The 15,538-nt window shown below is 56.1% G+C and overlaps 4 protein-coding genes across 4 annotated transcripts; 3 read left to right on the top strand and 1 right to left on the bottom strand.

Moving 5' to 3' along the window:
- The first annotated feature begins 123 nt into the window (after positions 1 to 123).
- Positions 124 to 2,672, top strand: PV07_04223 (uncharacterized protein). The gene is made up of 5 exons (XM_016391008.1): positions 124 to 838; positions 898 to 1,022; positions 1,078 to 1,174; positions 1,232 to 1,354; positions 1,406 to 2,672. Exons 1-5 carry the CDS (start codon positions 463 to 465, stop codon positions 2,443 to 2,445), a joined length of 1,761 nt encoding a protein of 586 aa, XP_016252910.1. The 5' UTR covers positions 124 to 462; the 3' UTR covers positions 2,446 to 2,672.
- A 2,288-nt stretch (positions 2,673 to 4,960) lies between these two features.
- On the top strand, positions 4,961 to 5,880 carry PV07_04222 (uncharacterized protein; the record flags this gene model as incomplete). The annotated part of the gene is made up of 2 exons (XM_016391007.1): positions 4,961 to 5,541; positions 5,595 to 5,880. The coding sequence occupies 2 exons, from the start codon at positions 4,961 to 4,963 to the stop codon at positions 5,878 to 5,880; spliced, it is 867 nt and encodes a 288-aa protein (XP_016252909.1).
- Positions 5,881 to 9,254: 3,374 nt separating this feature from the next.
- Positions 9,255 to 14,086, top strand: PV07_04221 (uncharacterized protein; the record flags this gene model as incomplete). Its single annotated transcript, XM_016391006.1, has 2 exons — positions 9,255 to 13,502; positions 13,553 to 14,086. 2 exons carry the CDS (start codon positions 9,255 to 9,257, stop codon positions 14,084 to 14,086), a joined length of 4,782 nt encoding a protein of 1,593 aa, XP_016252908.1.
- On the bottom strand, positions 14,069 to 15,427 carry PV07_04220 (uncharacterized protein; the record flags this gene model as incomplete). Its single annotated transcript, XM_016391005.1, has 2 exons — positions 14,069 to 14,279; positions 14,334 to 15,427. The coding sequence occupies one exon, from the start codon at positions 15,425 to 15,427 to the stop codon at positions 14,549 to 14,551; it is 879 nt and encodes a 292-aa protein (XP_016252907.1). The 3' UTR covers positions 14,069 to 14,279; positions 14,334 to 14,548.
- Positions 15,428 to 15,538: the final 111 nt, after the last annotated feature.

Genomic DNA, 15,538 nt, shown 5'->3' with positions numbered 1-15,538 from the left:
TCAAGGATTCTATAGCTTGGATCCCGGTCTCAATACTACTTCTCGTCCTGCCCAACGTCATCGACTATGGTAAATGCGCTCCTGGACAATGTGTTACTGCAAACCCCATTCGAGGAGATCACACCTCGGTCGATGAACCAGCCATCAATTGCAGTCAGCTTCGAGCTAGTGAAGCCACTAGAATGAAAGCTGCTCATCGAGAGCGTGGAGTTCGCGCAGATAGCGGCCAAATCGTGATCAGAGGCAGGAAAGTCATCTGCTACTTAATGATGTCGTGCGACTCCCGTCGGAGGATTCCCCTCTCTCTTTCCCGCACGCAGCTGTCCGTGTCTCTGAGGTGGTTGCAAAGTTACACAGGAGCTGTTTGGTTTGAGACAAAGTGAAGGAGAATTTTCACTTGGTCCTGCTCCCCAAATTCCCACTCTCTCTCCTCCACCTCCAGTGACTTGAGCACGTCTCGCAATGCACGTTGCAAAGCTCACCCTCATCACCGCGCTCGCCGCTGGTGTCTCGGCGGTGAAAGGACCTACGGTGCACAACAGAAGGGCCCCTGGGCCAAAGCTTCAGGTCTTGCCTCGACAACTACCAGCAGAGCCTACCGGCGTTCAGACAATCGTCACTCCAAATGGCGTGAACATCACCTACAAGGAACCGGGCAAAGAGGGCGTCTGTGAGACGACACCAGGCGTCAATTCATACGCAGGCTTTGTCAACCTTGCTCCGGATGTTCATAGCTTCTTCTGGTTCTTTGAGTCTAGAAACGACCCAGCCAATGACCCTATCACGCTATGGCTCAATGGCGGACCTGGAAGTGATTCCTTGATCGGAATGTTCCAAGGTGAGGACTTTGAAGCAACTTGAATCGATCCCGAGTCTGTGGCTGACTACGTCTTCCAGAGCTTGGCCCGTGCAATGTCACCGAAAATTTGACCACGCACCTCAATCCGCACGCATGGAATGAGGCTTCGAACATGATCTTCCTCAGCCAGCCATTGGGCGTGGGTTTCTCATACGGCTCAAAGGTGAGGGCACTGAAGCCACTTGACCACAAGAGATGGAACTGATTTTCGGGTGCAGGGCCCCGGCTCGCTTGATCCCAACTTCGGACAATTCGTGCCTCCATCAGAGGCCAATGTAACCGGCAGATACCCAATAATCAATGCGACCGAGATTGGTGAGTCCGCTGAAACTAGGAGTGCACATCGCGCATGTACTCATGGTTGTGCTGTAGATACTACTGATCTTGCCGCGATCGCTGCCTGGGAGGTACTTCAGGGATTCTACGCAGCATTGCCCCAGCTTGATTCAAAGGTCCAATCAACCAAGTTTAACCTGTGGACCGAATCTTATGGAGGTGAGATGGGACCCCTCTCCTCGCATGTCACATAATTGACAACTGACATAGGACATTACGGCCCTGCCTTCTTCAACTACTTCTATCAGCAAAACGAAGCCATTGCTAACGGGACCCAAACCGGAAAATCGTTCGAGTTCGTGAACCTGGGAATCATGAATGGGATTGTGGACGAATACGTTCAGGCGCCATACTACCCGATCTTCGCCAACAACAATACTTACGGAATCAAAGCCGTGAACGACACCGTCTATGATTATATGACCTTCGCCTGCTACATGGCGGACGGCTGCCTGGACCAGATCTCCCTGTGCGCCATTGCCGACACTAGCACCCTCACAGGCCAAGCCGTATGCACCGAGGCCGAGGACATGTGTCGTGATAACGTCGAGTCACCGTACTACTACTACGGCGGCCGTGGCGTCTATGACATTCGGCACCCGTATGACGACCCTACCCCGCCCACTTACTTCATCGACTTCCTCAACCTGCCCTCGACACAACAAGCCCTGGGTGTTGACACAAACTACACCTCGGACTCCAATGATGAGGTCTACTACGCATTCCAGCAGACTGGCGATTTCATCTACTTTAACTTCATCGACGATCTGGAGGAGATCCTCAATTCATCCTCTGTCCGCGTAACCCTTGTCTACGGGGACGCGGATTATATCTGCAATTGGTATGGCGGACAAGCCGTTTCCCTGGCTGCCAAGTGGCCCCACGCTGCCCAGTTCAAGGCGTCGGGGTATACACCGTTCGTGGTCGATGGCGTCGAGTACGGCGAGACTCGTGAATACGGCAACTTCTCCTTCACGCGCATTTATGAGTCAGGCCATGAGGTTCCGTACTACCAGCCAATTGCCGCGCTGGGCTTCTTCAGCCGCGCAATCAATGGCTTGGACATTGCCACAGGCACAATGCACGTGAACGGGACACAGGGAGGAACCAAGGGCAAGCCCAGTGCCACTCACACGGAGAGTTTTGTGCCGCTCCCAACCAGCTCGTCGAGTTCTGGAGGGTCGGCGGCGGCGGCGTCGGTGCCGAAAGGTCCGGTGATCCCAGGTCGATTTGCAAGACGTGGATATTAATATAGGACATTCCTTGTCGCGGATCAATACATGTCGCCGAAGAAGGAGTTGGTGAAATGAGGCGTTGTGAAGCTCCAAGCCGATAGGAGAGTCCGGGCTGTCGAGTGCCTCGTACTGAAAACTCCTCCATTAATGAGTGATGTGAACTTGTCATCGAACCCTGCAAGTCATGCGCAAAAAATAATACAGCGTATCGAATCTTATCTAACCAAATATGTCGCTTAGCATCTTCAATCAGTGCTTACTATAAGTACAGAGGATGTGCTTTCAGCGGCCGCACGAATCAGCACAGCTTTGTTCCGCCAATGAGATGCGTCAAATCGCGGAGTCGGATCGGGACACGAAGCATGAACTCGACAAGGCCACCATCAACGGTGCCCTCTATTACTCTTCAATACGGCCTTCTACAGCCTTTCAACTATTGCCCAGAAGATGGGCTAGCCAGAGCCTCGTAATAAAGGTCAATCGTCGTCTTGGGGACGTTCTTGGACTGGTTCTCCAGGATCACATCCACGGCCTTGACGAGCGTATCCTCCAGCGAGGTGAACCCTTGGGGTTTCCCCATCTTCCTCAGCACCTCGACGCTGCGCGCGTTGTCCACCTCGCCGGCATCGACGACTGGCTCATCCCCCACCGATTCCAGCAAGATCTTGTCCCGCGGGTACCGTCTGTGCAAGATACTGAGGATCTGGGACCACGAGAACCGGCCCGCGAACGCGAGCAGGCGCTCGTCGCGCACGTCGGCCAGCGTCAGCGCGCCCAGGTGCAGCAGCGCCGTGTCCTCGACGTCGACGTACCACTGCGGCGGCAGGATCGACGGCGCCGCGGCGTACCCCTTGGCCGCGGGCGCGACGGCGGTGCCGAAGTTGACGTTCGGCACGACCGTGTTGAAGGAGAAGGGCGGGTTGTGCGCGCGCACCCACGCAAAGGCCTCTTGCTCGCCGCGCGCCTTGGACGCCCCGTACAGGAGCAGGCCGTGCCAGCGCGGGTTGCCCTCGCCCCCACGGGCGCGAGGTCTGCTCGATCGCCGCCGTGTTCCATGTCGTCGGGTCGATCTTGTACGCCGCCCCCGTGGTCGGGATCGCGCAGGCCGCCGACGAGGAGGTGACGACGACGCTCTTGACGCTGGGCTCCCGGGCCGCGGCCGCGAGGAGGTGCAGGTTCGCGTTGATGGTGTCCTCAATGACGGCGTGGTGGTGCGGGTCCATGTCCATGTTCATGGCCACGTGGGCGATGCCGTCCACGCCCTTGATGGCCTCGGCGAAGGCACCCGGCGAACTGATGTCGGGCACTTCGACCAGTTCGAATCGAGAGCCGAAGTACCCCTTCATCCAGGCGTTGGGGACGATGTCGCGCACGGTCCCTCGGACGCGGTAGCCTCGCTGTAGGAACACTTGGATGGCGACGCTGGCGATGTAGCCGTTGGCGCCGGAGACGAGAATCAGCCCTCCTGGCGGGACTGAGGACATTGTTGTTGAGCGTAGAATTGGTGTGATTGCACAAGGGGGTTTAAGGAGTTACTGATAGAGAGATTCAAACCTCGAAGGCAGGCCGGCCCCGACAGGCAAGGTAGGTAGGTAGCTTTATGTGGTCATTTTTTTTTCTCGCTTACCTCGTTCCGCGATCACTCGGTCTCCATCCTGTGAGGGTCGAGCGTCGTATCAGTCCAGAGTAATCCTCCAAGGGAAGCGGTTTGCGCGTGCGGCGTGCATTGCGGCCGCCTCGCATTCTCGATTCGGAATGCGAGGTGCCTGGACGAGGCTGAGGCGGGCCAACCACCAGCCGCCGGATCCACTGCATGACTTGACAGCATCAATCTCTTTTCTCTCATCCTCTCTCCCTCCCTCTTCCGATCGTCCAACTTTACTCGAATATCGCACCTTGTTCCTCTGGTGCACGACACATCCATACCAATCTGCACACGATGTCCAATACTCCGGCAAACCCCCTCTTCGCCAGCACCATCCTGGTATCCCGTGACGCAGGCAGACTTCCCACGCTCCAGAACATTGGCGTTCCGGAGCAGCCGCGCCAGAAGCGCCCGCATCTCAAGAGCCGACGAGGGTGCGTGGCATGCAAGGGCCGGAGGGTCAAGGTACAGTGAAACAAGAGCCCTGTGTTGTGGTGCTCTGACAACAACTTGGGCAACAATATATGCATGAATCTGGGCCTGACAATTCCTCTCATGATGCCTGGTGCGACGAGCGTCTCCCCTGCTCCAGCTGCGTCCGGCGCAACATCCCCTGTGTCCCGCCTCCGCCGTTCCGTCACCATGTCATTAACATTCGCCCAAATCTCTCGACGAGGAACGGTGGAGGACGGTTCGAGATGGACTCAACCCCCCGGATCGGCCTCTTGCATCTCGAGCTGTTCCATCACTAGGACACCTCGCGTTTCCCCAGATCTGGCCCGTCGTCACGCAGCGGGCGTTTGATGTGTTTATCAACCTTGCCCCCCTTAGCCCTCTTCGGGGGATTAAAGCCCTCGTGCTAATCTCTCCCAGGAAGAATTTGTGATGAGTGCCATCTTATGCGTCGCCGCTAGGCATCTCAACACCCTCTGTCCGCAGAGCACCAAGTACTCCCACGAGTCGATGCAGCTGATGGCCAAGACGGTGCGGCCCTTTCGCCGCAACCTCTCACGACCTCTGACGAAGGATAACTGCGAGGCTCTCATGGGCACCGCGCTTCTGGTCAACTATATATCGTGGCTTGACCTTGGCTTCCTGGACGGTGTGACAAGCGCTCCTCCCGACTCCGCCGCAGGAGTAGGAGCAGCAAAGTTCGACCTCTCCCAGGACCCGCTGTGTTTTCTGAGCCCGGGGATCCTGCAGGTCTGGTTCCAGGCCATCCCCGTCTTCATCGACCACGGAAGCGTCTTTGGCCTTGTCGTCCATCAAAACCCCCGGCTCGCCATCGAGGAGGCGCTGGCCAAGAGGGGCGAAGACCCGGCACGCTTCGTGGAGCCGTTGATGAGGATCTGGGACGACCCGCGATACCACCAGACATGGGCTTGCACGGCTCCATATACCGGGTCGGCTGATCGTGGGCCTACATCGTACGCTTGGCGTCTCCTGCGCGGGCTGGACACGGAGCTGTCGAGGTGTCGTTCCTGATTACCACCCGGAGTCACAGCGGCGTTGGTCTCAGAAGGAGGAGACGACGCAAAGCAGAAACTGGTACAGTTCCGGGACGCAGTCACAAGAATCACGACCGGGTGTTGTATTCCCTCGGCCACGCTCCCGGCGGACACATCAATGACTACCTCACCACCACCATCGACACAGCTGGCGCGCTCATCGTTCGAGAGCATCGCACGCCGCATCTCGCCTCTCCTGTGCTGCGCATCTCTCGCCGCGTCAGCGTCGTCGAACAGCAACACCGCACCGGCAGTAGCAGCAGCAGCGGTCGCAGCAGACCCCGACCGCCGCAGTGATAGTACCCTGCTTTGTCCGCGCAGGGAGGATATCGAGCAGCTGATCTACGGCTTTCCGATCCTCTGCTGCGGCCCCTTTACCGAGTTGATGACACAGGGCGACTCGCGGGCCCTGCTCTTGCTCGTCCACTTTTACCGCGCCGCGCGTGTCCTGTTGGATTCGCGGAGGTGTTGGTGGGCATCTGCCAGGAGCGGTGTCATGGAGGGGCTCATCTTGCGGGAACTGGAATCTCGGGGCCTCGGGCCGTGGTTGCGTATCTAGTAACGTAGATAGCTAGCTAGGCATACGAGGTTTCAGTTCCAGAGCGAGCCCCCTTTCGAGAATGAACATGCCTCGTAGAAATGTTTGCAAAAGAGTGGCGTCTGGCAACGGCCTCGGCAGCCCCGAATAAGTCGCGAAAAAAACCGTAAATAATACTCAGATGATGGTTGAAAGAGTCCAGAGTTGGAATGCTGGTGTAATTGGAGGTCTGGAGGAGATACAGAGGATAATGGGCCGCCAGCCAGTAAGTTACCTAGGTGCCCAGGTACCAAGTACGTGCCTACCTACCTAGGCAAGCTAGATAGCCTCACCAGCCTCCAATGGCAACAGGGTGATATTAGGCTTGCAGCACCCGAACCCGGGGGAGTCGAATTAGGCGCGGGGCTGCTGTCCTACTCGTAGGCTCTTCGTATCGCCGAGGCTGGCTATTCGGGAGGTTGTCGGTGCTCAAGGGTTGCGTACCGTAAGTGGTGCTTATGTACCTTCTAGGTACTTAGGCGCTTATCATAAGGCTTGGGTAGGTGCATAGGTATGTACTGGTCATATCAATATGTCCCACGGGGCGGAGGATTAATTCTCTCTTGTGAATGCGACTCCGGCCATGCACCAGAGTCCCATCTTTGGATGCGTGAAGATTCCCGAATTTGACTGGAGGAGGGCAGATATCGATGGATGGTGGCGGGGAGGATTGTAAAGACATCAGCGCCGAGCGAGCAGTGTACTCTTGAAAACTAACTACGCCTCTTTATACACGACAACAAGTACATGCATGGTGTTTCTATAGTGAGCGCTGTGAAGATTGCGGCCAATTCCGCAGTGAGCTCCAGTTAGTTTGGGGTACCTTGCTCAGCTACCTAGGTATTCTTCTCGGCTCGCCGGGTGTGGCGCGCGCAACAACGGTTTGGAGCCTCCAGACCAAGCGTGCCTAGGTGGGCAAGCCACGTTTTCGACCACGGCTGCTCTAAAGACACATGTGGCTCTCGCGGAGACCGGCGGCGGGAGTCAAAAATATACTCCGTACTCTGTGCGTGCTCACGATTCCTAGGTATACCCTATCCATCAGGCTGACAGAAGATGTTCGGGACCTCCTTTTTCTGGACCCGAACTCCATAGCTCTTCCCCCCTTCCACGTAGGTGGCTGTCGACGAGGCTCCAGGATCGATCATACTGTGACATCGTCTTCCCACTGGCGGAAGGGGGTTTCTTGGATCGGCACCCAAGGAAATATGTAATGTGACAAGGGTCGACACTGGCACATTGGGTCGAAAGAGAAGGCAAGCAGCGACAAAGGTTGGCTCGTCGAGGGACAGGCAGCGCAGGGAGGACAAGGACCCTCGTGTGATGTGATGTCACTCGATGCCGGGAGGATGTCAAGGATGTCAAGGATGTTCGAAGTGGCACCAATCTCAACGCCCGCTGCGGGGACAGCCACGCAAAACTTGGCCACCGTCCTTGGATTTGGGGCCAAAGCGTGCCGCCGATCGCAGGACCCCAGACAACACCAGAACTTTGTCCTCGCAAATCGGCAGCTACCTCTGACATCGCCCTTTGCTGCAGGACGAGGGCTGCTGTGGCTGGTGACCGCCATGCTCGGGCACATCGGTCGATGATCGAACGAAGGTTGGCTGGGTCGACCACGGGTACGCTGTTCCGAACTCTGCATTTTGTCATGATGAGACTCGGAAAACATTGAGACTTGGGCGGGTACAGGCCACTCACTGCACGTGCAGCTGCAGTCTAGCCATCTGACCTGGGGCAGCCTCAGTCCATGGGTGTGCTCTACGAAACCAACTAAACCAACTTAACCACTCTTCAACAATGAATGCTGATATCCGAAACCCCCTTTGCAAATACTCGACTCACCACCGAGTCCGCAGGGTCTCTCTCACCAGCATCGTATCCCTTGCACCTCTCGATGACGACACACTCGACGATTTGGACTGAACTGTGGCTGACCCTGACTTGTTCCGTCCATCTCATTGCGTCAGAGCGGTTGATGACTTCTGCATGGGGTACCAGTGTGGCACAGAAGCTTGCAATTTCCATCGAATAGAAAGGAGGGAGACGAGGAGATGACCAAGGGCTGCAGGGACACCCAAGCCAGCATTGAAATGGCGATCGAGGCTGGTGAGAGACAATCGCGAATGAGAAGGGAGGCAGAAGTGTGGTTCAAATGCAGCCTGACAAGGGTCTATCCCAGCACATGCCGGGGTGATAGCTGTAGGCTGATGGAGACACTGATGTCAGTCGGCTTGAATATGCAATTTGTATTGAAGACTTTCAGCCTGCGGGCAGTGGGAATTGTGAGAGGGACCATACTGACATTAATATCCCATAACTTGTATGAAAAGAACTGTTGCTTCCTGTTATTCTTGTAGAGACACAACGCCACCCGACTCTTTCTTGTAGCCACGACCACCCGGCAGTGCTGTCATCGTGAACATGGGATTTGTCGAAATCCACTCGGCCAACTGCAGGGATTTAGGGTTTAGGGTCTGTGGTGGAGGCGAAGTGGAGTGGCGAGACGTCGCCTACTTGTGAGATTTTCGGGGAGGGTGTGGCTTGAGATGCGGGAAGACCTCGAGATGGTGGAGGAGGTGGTAACGCACAGTCAATGGTCACTCGCATCGCACCGCCGCAGTTGAACAAGAAACCCGGTTTTTGAGACTTGCAGGTGGGGAAGTCGACAGGCCATTGTTCAGGCACCGCAGAGCAACCAGGGAAGCCAGGCCAGCTCTGCTCACCAGCTTGCAACCAAAAAAATAATGGCCGGTGACGTAGGGGGTTTGCTTGTGTACTTGATGAGCTGTTCTCCCTCGTCAATGGTGTAGTCTCTGATTCTCAGAAACTTCATGTTCACCTAGCTCTTAGCTCTTGTACTATTACCATCCATCACATACCCTAATACCCCCCGAAACAACCGAAAAGGTGCGCTGGCTGAACCTGACAGCGGCGCAGGATCAATGCAGCAAATAGTTTGAAATAGCTGATGACAAGTAATCGACTATCTTCCTCCTCATACGCCTACTACAGCTTCCCACCCACCCCCAACAGAGAGTCTCCTCAGTCCAAACGGTCGACCCCAGAGACAGTCAGAAGCTACAAAAGCACAATGCCTTCTCCTGCGGCAGGCAGAACCTCAAATGTCCCAGAGACACCCACAAAGACCGGCAAGAACCCCGCTTCATCATCTACTTCCAAGCTTACTGGTGAAGGCACTCCTGGTCGGAAACCGCCCAAACTAGGCACCTCGAAGGCAACACCAAAGAAATTGTCGGAGTCAGAATCTCCTAAACCCAAGCCCACCGAGGACGTCACCAAACCCCTGGAAGAAAAGGGCGAGGATGTCAAGGAGGAAGCCCAAGAAGGAATCAGCATGAAAGACACGGAAGAGCCTGGCGGTAAGATCAGCCAACCCGGCGACGACACTGGCGCCGAAACCAGCGAGCTCTCCGAAGCCAACCCCGAGCCCATCCCTGAAGACGATGACGACGAGGAGGGCGAGGAAGAAGGAGAAACAGTCCGCGGCGGCAGAGATGCTGCTAAAGACGAGGGCACCGAGGGAGAGGAGGAGGAGGAAATCGCGGAAGAAGGTGATGCCGCCGAGGAGGCCGAGGACGAGGCCGAAGGCAAAGGAAAGGGTGCTCTTGGTGGACTCGGAAAGGCCACCAGCGGTGTGGTCGGCGCCGGCAAGAAAGTCGCTGGCCGCGTTGGTGGTGCCAAAGACACTGCTACTGGCGCCGTCGGCAAGGCCTCCCAAGGCGACGTACAAGGTGCCGCAGAAGGTACGGCTGCCGACGTCAAGGATACGGCCGAAGATACTGCTGGGGACGTCAAAGATACAGCTGAAGACACGGCGGAGGACGTAAAGGAGACAGCCGAGGATGTCCCGAAGGATACTGGAGACGTGCCCGATGTCAAAGAGACCACAAATGGCGTCAAAGGCCACGCCGAGAAGGTGGCTGACGATGTCGAGGAGACCGCAGAAGAAGGAGTCGAAGGTGCAACCGAGGGGCTGCCTGTCGACTTGTCCATCCTGAAGGGTCTCAAGGTCAGCGAAAACGGAGACATCAAAGACAAGGCTGGCAACGTGGTCGGCAAGCTCGACGAGGGTGATCCCGCCGATCTCGAGGGATATGAAATTGGCGATGACGGTGAAATTCTCGATGAAGATGGTGACGTCGTCGGTCGTGCTAGCGTCATCCCAGAGAAAGCTCAAGAGCTCGCTGGCGAGGCCACGGAAGGAGCCGACGTTGAGGGCGCAGTCAATGGCGTCCACGAAACTGCAGAGGGCGCCCAGGATCAGGCAGAAGAGGCGGTCAACGGTGTCAAGGATACTGCAGAAGAAGCTGTGGAGACGTATCTTCCTGACCTGAACGTCCTCGATGGCCTGGAGGTCCAAGAGAATGGAGACATTCTGGACAAAGACGGCAATGTCCTTGGCAGAATCACTGAGGGCGATCCCGCAGACCTGGTCGGCATGACAGTAAATGCTGACGGCGAAATTCTGGACGAGGACGGTGACGCGGTGGGTCGTGCAGAGACTCTTCCCCAGCCAGTCAAGCAAGCCGTTGAAGAAGTTGCGGGCGAACTCCCTGGTCTCGAAGCACTTGAAGGTCTAGAGGTACAAGAAGATGGCGCGATCAAGGATCAAGCTGGCAAAACCTTGGGCAAGATCACCGAAGGTGACCCAGCAGACTTGATTGGGAGAACTCTCAATGCTGAAGGTGAAGTCTTGGATGAAGACGGCGACGTAATTGGCCGTGCAGAAATCGTGCCCGAAGCCGCCGAAGCCCTGCAAGACAAGGTGGACGGCGTTCAGGAGGAAGCCAAACCAGAATTTGTCCAAGAGGCATTCGAAAAGGTGGAAGGCCTTCAGGATCAACTGAAACCCAATCTCACGATCGTCGAAGGCCGCAAACTCAACAAGAAGGGCACTATCCTCGATGACGAAGGAGAGGTCCTGGCCAAACTCGTGGAAGGCGATACAAAGGCTTGCGCCGGTAAAGTTCCCAACGAGAATGGCGAGATCCTCGATAAAGACGGTAATGTCATTGGTCGTGTTGAGGTTGTCTTGGGCGAGGCTGCTGAAGAAGCCATGAAAGAACTCCACCCCGAATTAGTTGAACAGCTCGAGGAAGCGCAGCAAGCCGCAGAAGAGGCCGAGAAGCAGGCCGAGGAAGCTGGCGACCAGGCCGATGTTGCTGGCAAAGCCGCAGATGTCGCTGAAGGAGCGGCTGATGAAGCCAAAGAGGCGGCTGAGACAATCACCAAGCCAGACTTCGCTCAACTCGAGGGCCTCAAGGTCAACAAGAAAGGTCAAGTTGTCAACGAAGACGGTGATCCCATTGCCAAATTGGCCGAAGGATTTGACCTTGATGCTGTCCGTGGCAAGAAGATCAACGAGAACGGCGAAATTCTGGATAAGGATGGAAAAGTCATCGGCAGAGTTGAGTTCATCCCTGAGGCTGTCGAAGAGGGCATCGTCGAGACTATCGAAGAAGCTGCTCCTGAAGTACCCGAAACTTCGATTCTCGAAGGCCTCAAGGTCAACAAGAAGGGTCTAGTACTCAACGAGGACGGTGACGAGATCGCGAAACTCGTTGAAGGTGATCTTGCCGCCGTTGCTGGCAAGAAGCTAAACGACAAGGGTGAGGTTCTCGACAAGGACGGCAATGTCATTGGCAAAGTTGAGATGATTCCTCAAGAAGTTGAGGAGGAAGTTGAAGAGGCTGCCGAGGAGATTGACGATGGTCTGCCTCCTCTATCCATCCTTGAAGGTCTTAAGGTCAACAAGTCTGGCAAGATTGTCGACAACAACGGCAATATTGTCGGCGAATTGGTTGAAGGTGATGCCAAGAAACTCTGGAAGGCTGGTACAGCCTGCGACGACCAAGGACAATTCTGGGACAACAAAGGCCACGTCATTGGCCGTGCAAAGACCTTACCTCAGGAGGACAAGGAAGAGGAAGCCGAGTTTGCAGGTCTTGAAGGCCTCACTGTTGTGGCTGACGGTTGGGTCGAAGATGAGAACGGCAACAGAGTAGGCCGCATCGTCGAAGGAGACCCGAAGAAGCTTGTCGGTCGTGCTGTTGATGAAGACGGTGACATTATCGACAAACGAGGAAACGTTGTCGGACACGCTGAGAGATACGAGGAGCCTGAGCCAGAACCAGAACCAGAAGAAGAGAAGATCGATCTCTCCGAACTGAAGGGCCTGACATGCAACAAGCAAGGTAATGTCATCGGACCTGATGGTGTCCCTATTGGTCGCCTGGTTGAAGGCAACCCCAAGGAACTTGCAGGCCGCAGGATCGACGAGAATGGCCAGATCTGGAATGATCAAGGTCACGTTGTCGGCCGCTGCGAGCTCATTCCACCCAACGAGCGTGAAGCCAAGCCTGAAGGACCTTTTGCTGGCCTCGAGGGACTCGTTGTTGTCAAGGACGGCTTCGTCGAGGATCACGAAGGCAACATTGTCGGCCAGGTGGTCGAAGGAGATTGGAAGAAGCTCCTTGGTCGCGGGGTCGACGAAGACGGTGACATCATTGACAAGTATGGAAATGTCAAGGGCCACGTCGAGCCATATGAGGTCCCCGAAGAGGAAGTCGTCGAGGAAGACCTCTCCAGTCTCGCCGGGAAGACTGTCAACAAACAAGGCAAGGTTGTGGACGAACATGGAACGATCTTCGGTGAAGTTACCGAGGGTGATGTCAAGCGTCTTGTCGGATGCAAGGTGGACGGAAAAGGTCAAATCTGGTCCAACGATGGCAGAGTCATCGGTCGCGCAAGACTCATTGCGGGCGGTGATGACGGTCGTGCTGAAGGACCCTTCTCCAACTTCGAGTCCACGACTGTCGACAAGGATGGTTTGGTCAAGGACGCCAGCGGAGAAATCATCGGTCGTGTCACCGAAGGTGACATCAAGAAATTGGTTGGTCGCAAGGTGGATGACGACGGAGACATCACCGACAAGAACGGCAACGTCATTGGCCACGCTGAACGATGGGAACCAGAGCAGAAGGAGCGAGAAGTCTCGCCCATGTCTGGCCTACGCGTGAACAAGGAGGGTGAAGTTCGTGACCGCAACGGAGATGTCATCGGAAGATTGACAGATGGCAATTTGCTGGCTTGCATTGGCAAGGAGGTCAACGACAACGGCTATGTCGTCGATCAAGACGGCAACAAGATCGGAGAGTGCACCTTGCTCGAGAACATCCCGGACGAGGAAGAAGTTGAGGAGGGACCAACGCCCGAGCAAATGAAAGAGGAAGAGGAGCGTGAGGTTGCAAAGAAGATCTCCAACATCATCAACCAGACGCTGGAGAAGATGGAGCCTATCTGCAAGCAGATCACAGAGGTAAGCGCTGTCTAACTTTGATCCAAGGCTCATGCTAACCATCGTCACAGCTTGTCGAGAGAGCAGACCGTACACCCAAGGAGGAGCTCGACGAAGAAAAACTCGTGCAAGATGTCAAGCCTCTTATCGAAGAAGGTTCCCGCATCCTCGGCGAATGTAACGGTGCAATCCGTGGTCTGGATCCTGACGGCCACATTGCAGCCAACGCCAAAGCAAAGGCTGCCAGCGGCGAAGCTTCTCCTGAAGAGTACCGCGTCGCTGAAGGATTGAAGGAACTTACGACCCAGGTTGTCAAGACCATCGACAACGCCAAGAAGAAAATTGCGGACATGCCGCATGCAAAGAAGAAGCTGAACCCACTTTGGGCACTGTTGACCGAGCCTTTGTTCCAGATCATCGCCGCCGTCGGTTTGCTGCTGAGCGGCGTGCTCGGGCTGGTGGGCAAATTGCTGAACGGCTTGGGTCTGGGCGGCTTGGTGAGTGGTCTTTTGGGCGGCTTGGGTGTTGACAAATTGCTGGGAGGTCTGGGTCTGGGAAGCCTAGCGGAAGCTATGGGGCTTGGTGGTGGAAAGAAGAAGAAATAGTCGGTGGGCAGACTAAGTAGCCATCTGTGATGGCCAGGAGGTATGAACTATGTGGCGGAATCTGTAACACTACCTATTTCTGGGTTCTTGGGTATGGCGACTCTTATGGGTTTCCCTTGTCTCTATTGATGTGGTGGAATGTAAATGTGATGGATAATGACGACTCTCTCATAGCGTTGAACAAAAAAGTGTTCTGTAAAAGACTTTCAGCGCGATTTTGGATCGAATGACACGTCAATTGACTCACGTCTTGTCACCTTTGAGGATTGGTGGAAAATAGGCATTGAGGACACATGGTTCTCATACTGGCCATCAATATACTGCGATGCGATCTTTATAACCAGATGCTCCCCGCGGCCACTACCAAACGTCAAATGTGACGGCGGCCAGCATGAGTGCATTCGGTATGCGTAACGCGTTGACGAACTCGGATTCCTTCACCCTTTATTGGAGGGACATGGTTCACGCGGTATTCCTTTCCGCGTGCTTCGGCCATCGTATCATCAGGACGTGTCGATGGACGCCGGTCCCTCCCCAGTCAGCCATGTCGCACTCGATGAAGCGCCGCTGAGCTTTTCCGTCTTCGTCGTCGTCGTCGTCGTCATCGACTTCCACGAAGCCGTGCCGGAGGTAGAACGGGTGGCCCGCCGGCGTGGCCGCCAGGACGACGGGGACGCCCAGCGCGTCCGCCCACGGGAAAATCCACGCCAGCAGGCTGCTGGCGATGCCCTTGCGCAGGTGCGAGGGCGCGAGCGTGCCGATGCCGCGCACCTCGAAGCAGTGCATGTGCCCGAACCGCGCGGAGAGGGCGGCTTCGACGGTCCGGTCCCAGTGTTCGTGCAGGTCGCGGTGGACAGATACGGGAAGATCGAGCACCGTCGCGGGCTCCTCACTCGAGAATCCTTCTTCTGAGGCGTGGATGCGTTGTGATCCCGAGATCACTGAGCCCGCGGCCGGCTCTTGCTGGGGTGGGTGGTATTGGAACTCTGCATAGGCGACGACCCGTCCAGGGCGCACGGCGTCCCCTTGTATAGTCAGGGCATTGCACGCTTTGAATGGCGCGAGATCCAGGTCGCGGACGACGAGGTGTTCCATGCGCGTCACATGCTGTCCCGACCCGTCACGCTCGAAGCTGGCGATCCGGGGATATCTCAGCTCGCTCTGGAGCTCGAGCCTGCTGCACGACTCCAGCCATTCGCGGGCCTCGGCGTGCGGCACGGCGCCGTATCTCAGCTGGCCCAGCGGGGTGCTTGTCAGCGACGAGTGTCTGATGCTTGCGATATCTGGAGCGACAGCATCTGCGTCTTCGAGTGAGAGGCGGATGGGATCGGTCAGGCGCATTGTGAGGGGGTTTCATAAGAATGCTCGGGAGATGGGAGCTTGGGTCCGATGGCGCTCAGCCTGATGCGGATCGAGGCACCGCATGGGCATGGCAAGGCTCCAGTCCAGCCC

This window comes from Cladophialophora immunda (genome assembly GCF_000835495.1).
Source record: "Cladophialophora immunda strain CBS 83496 unplaced genomic scaffold supercont1.2, whole genome shotgun sequence".
NCBI lineage: Eukaryota > Fungi > Ascomycota > Eurotiomycetes > Chaetothyriales > Herpotrichiellaceae > Cladophialophora > Cladophialophora immunda.
Note: the sequence above shows the minus strand (reverse complement) of the source record. Positions and strands in the feature narration are given on the sequence as shown.

Bases quoted from the DNA above. Each gene is read 5' to 3' on its own strand.
- PV07_04223 (XM_016391008.1), top strand. From the start codon at position 463: ATGCACGTTGCAAAGCTCACCCTCATCACCGCGCTCGCCGCTGGTGTC. The intron at 1,023-1,077 runs GTGAGGGCACTG...TTTCGGGTGCAG, and splicing joins GTTTCTCATACGGCTCAAAG to GGCCCCGGCTCGCTTGATCC. The intron at 1,175-1,231 runs GTGAGTCCGCTG...GTTGTGCTGTAG, and splicing joins AATCAATGCGACCGAGATTG to ATACTACTGATCTTGCCGCG.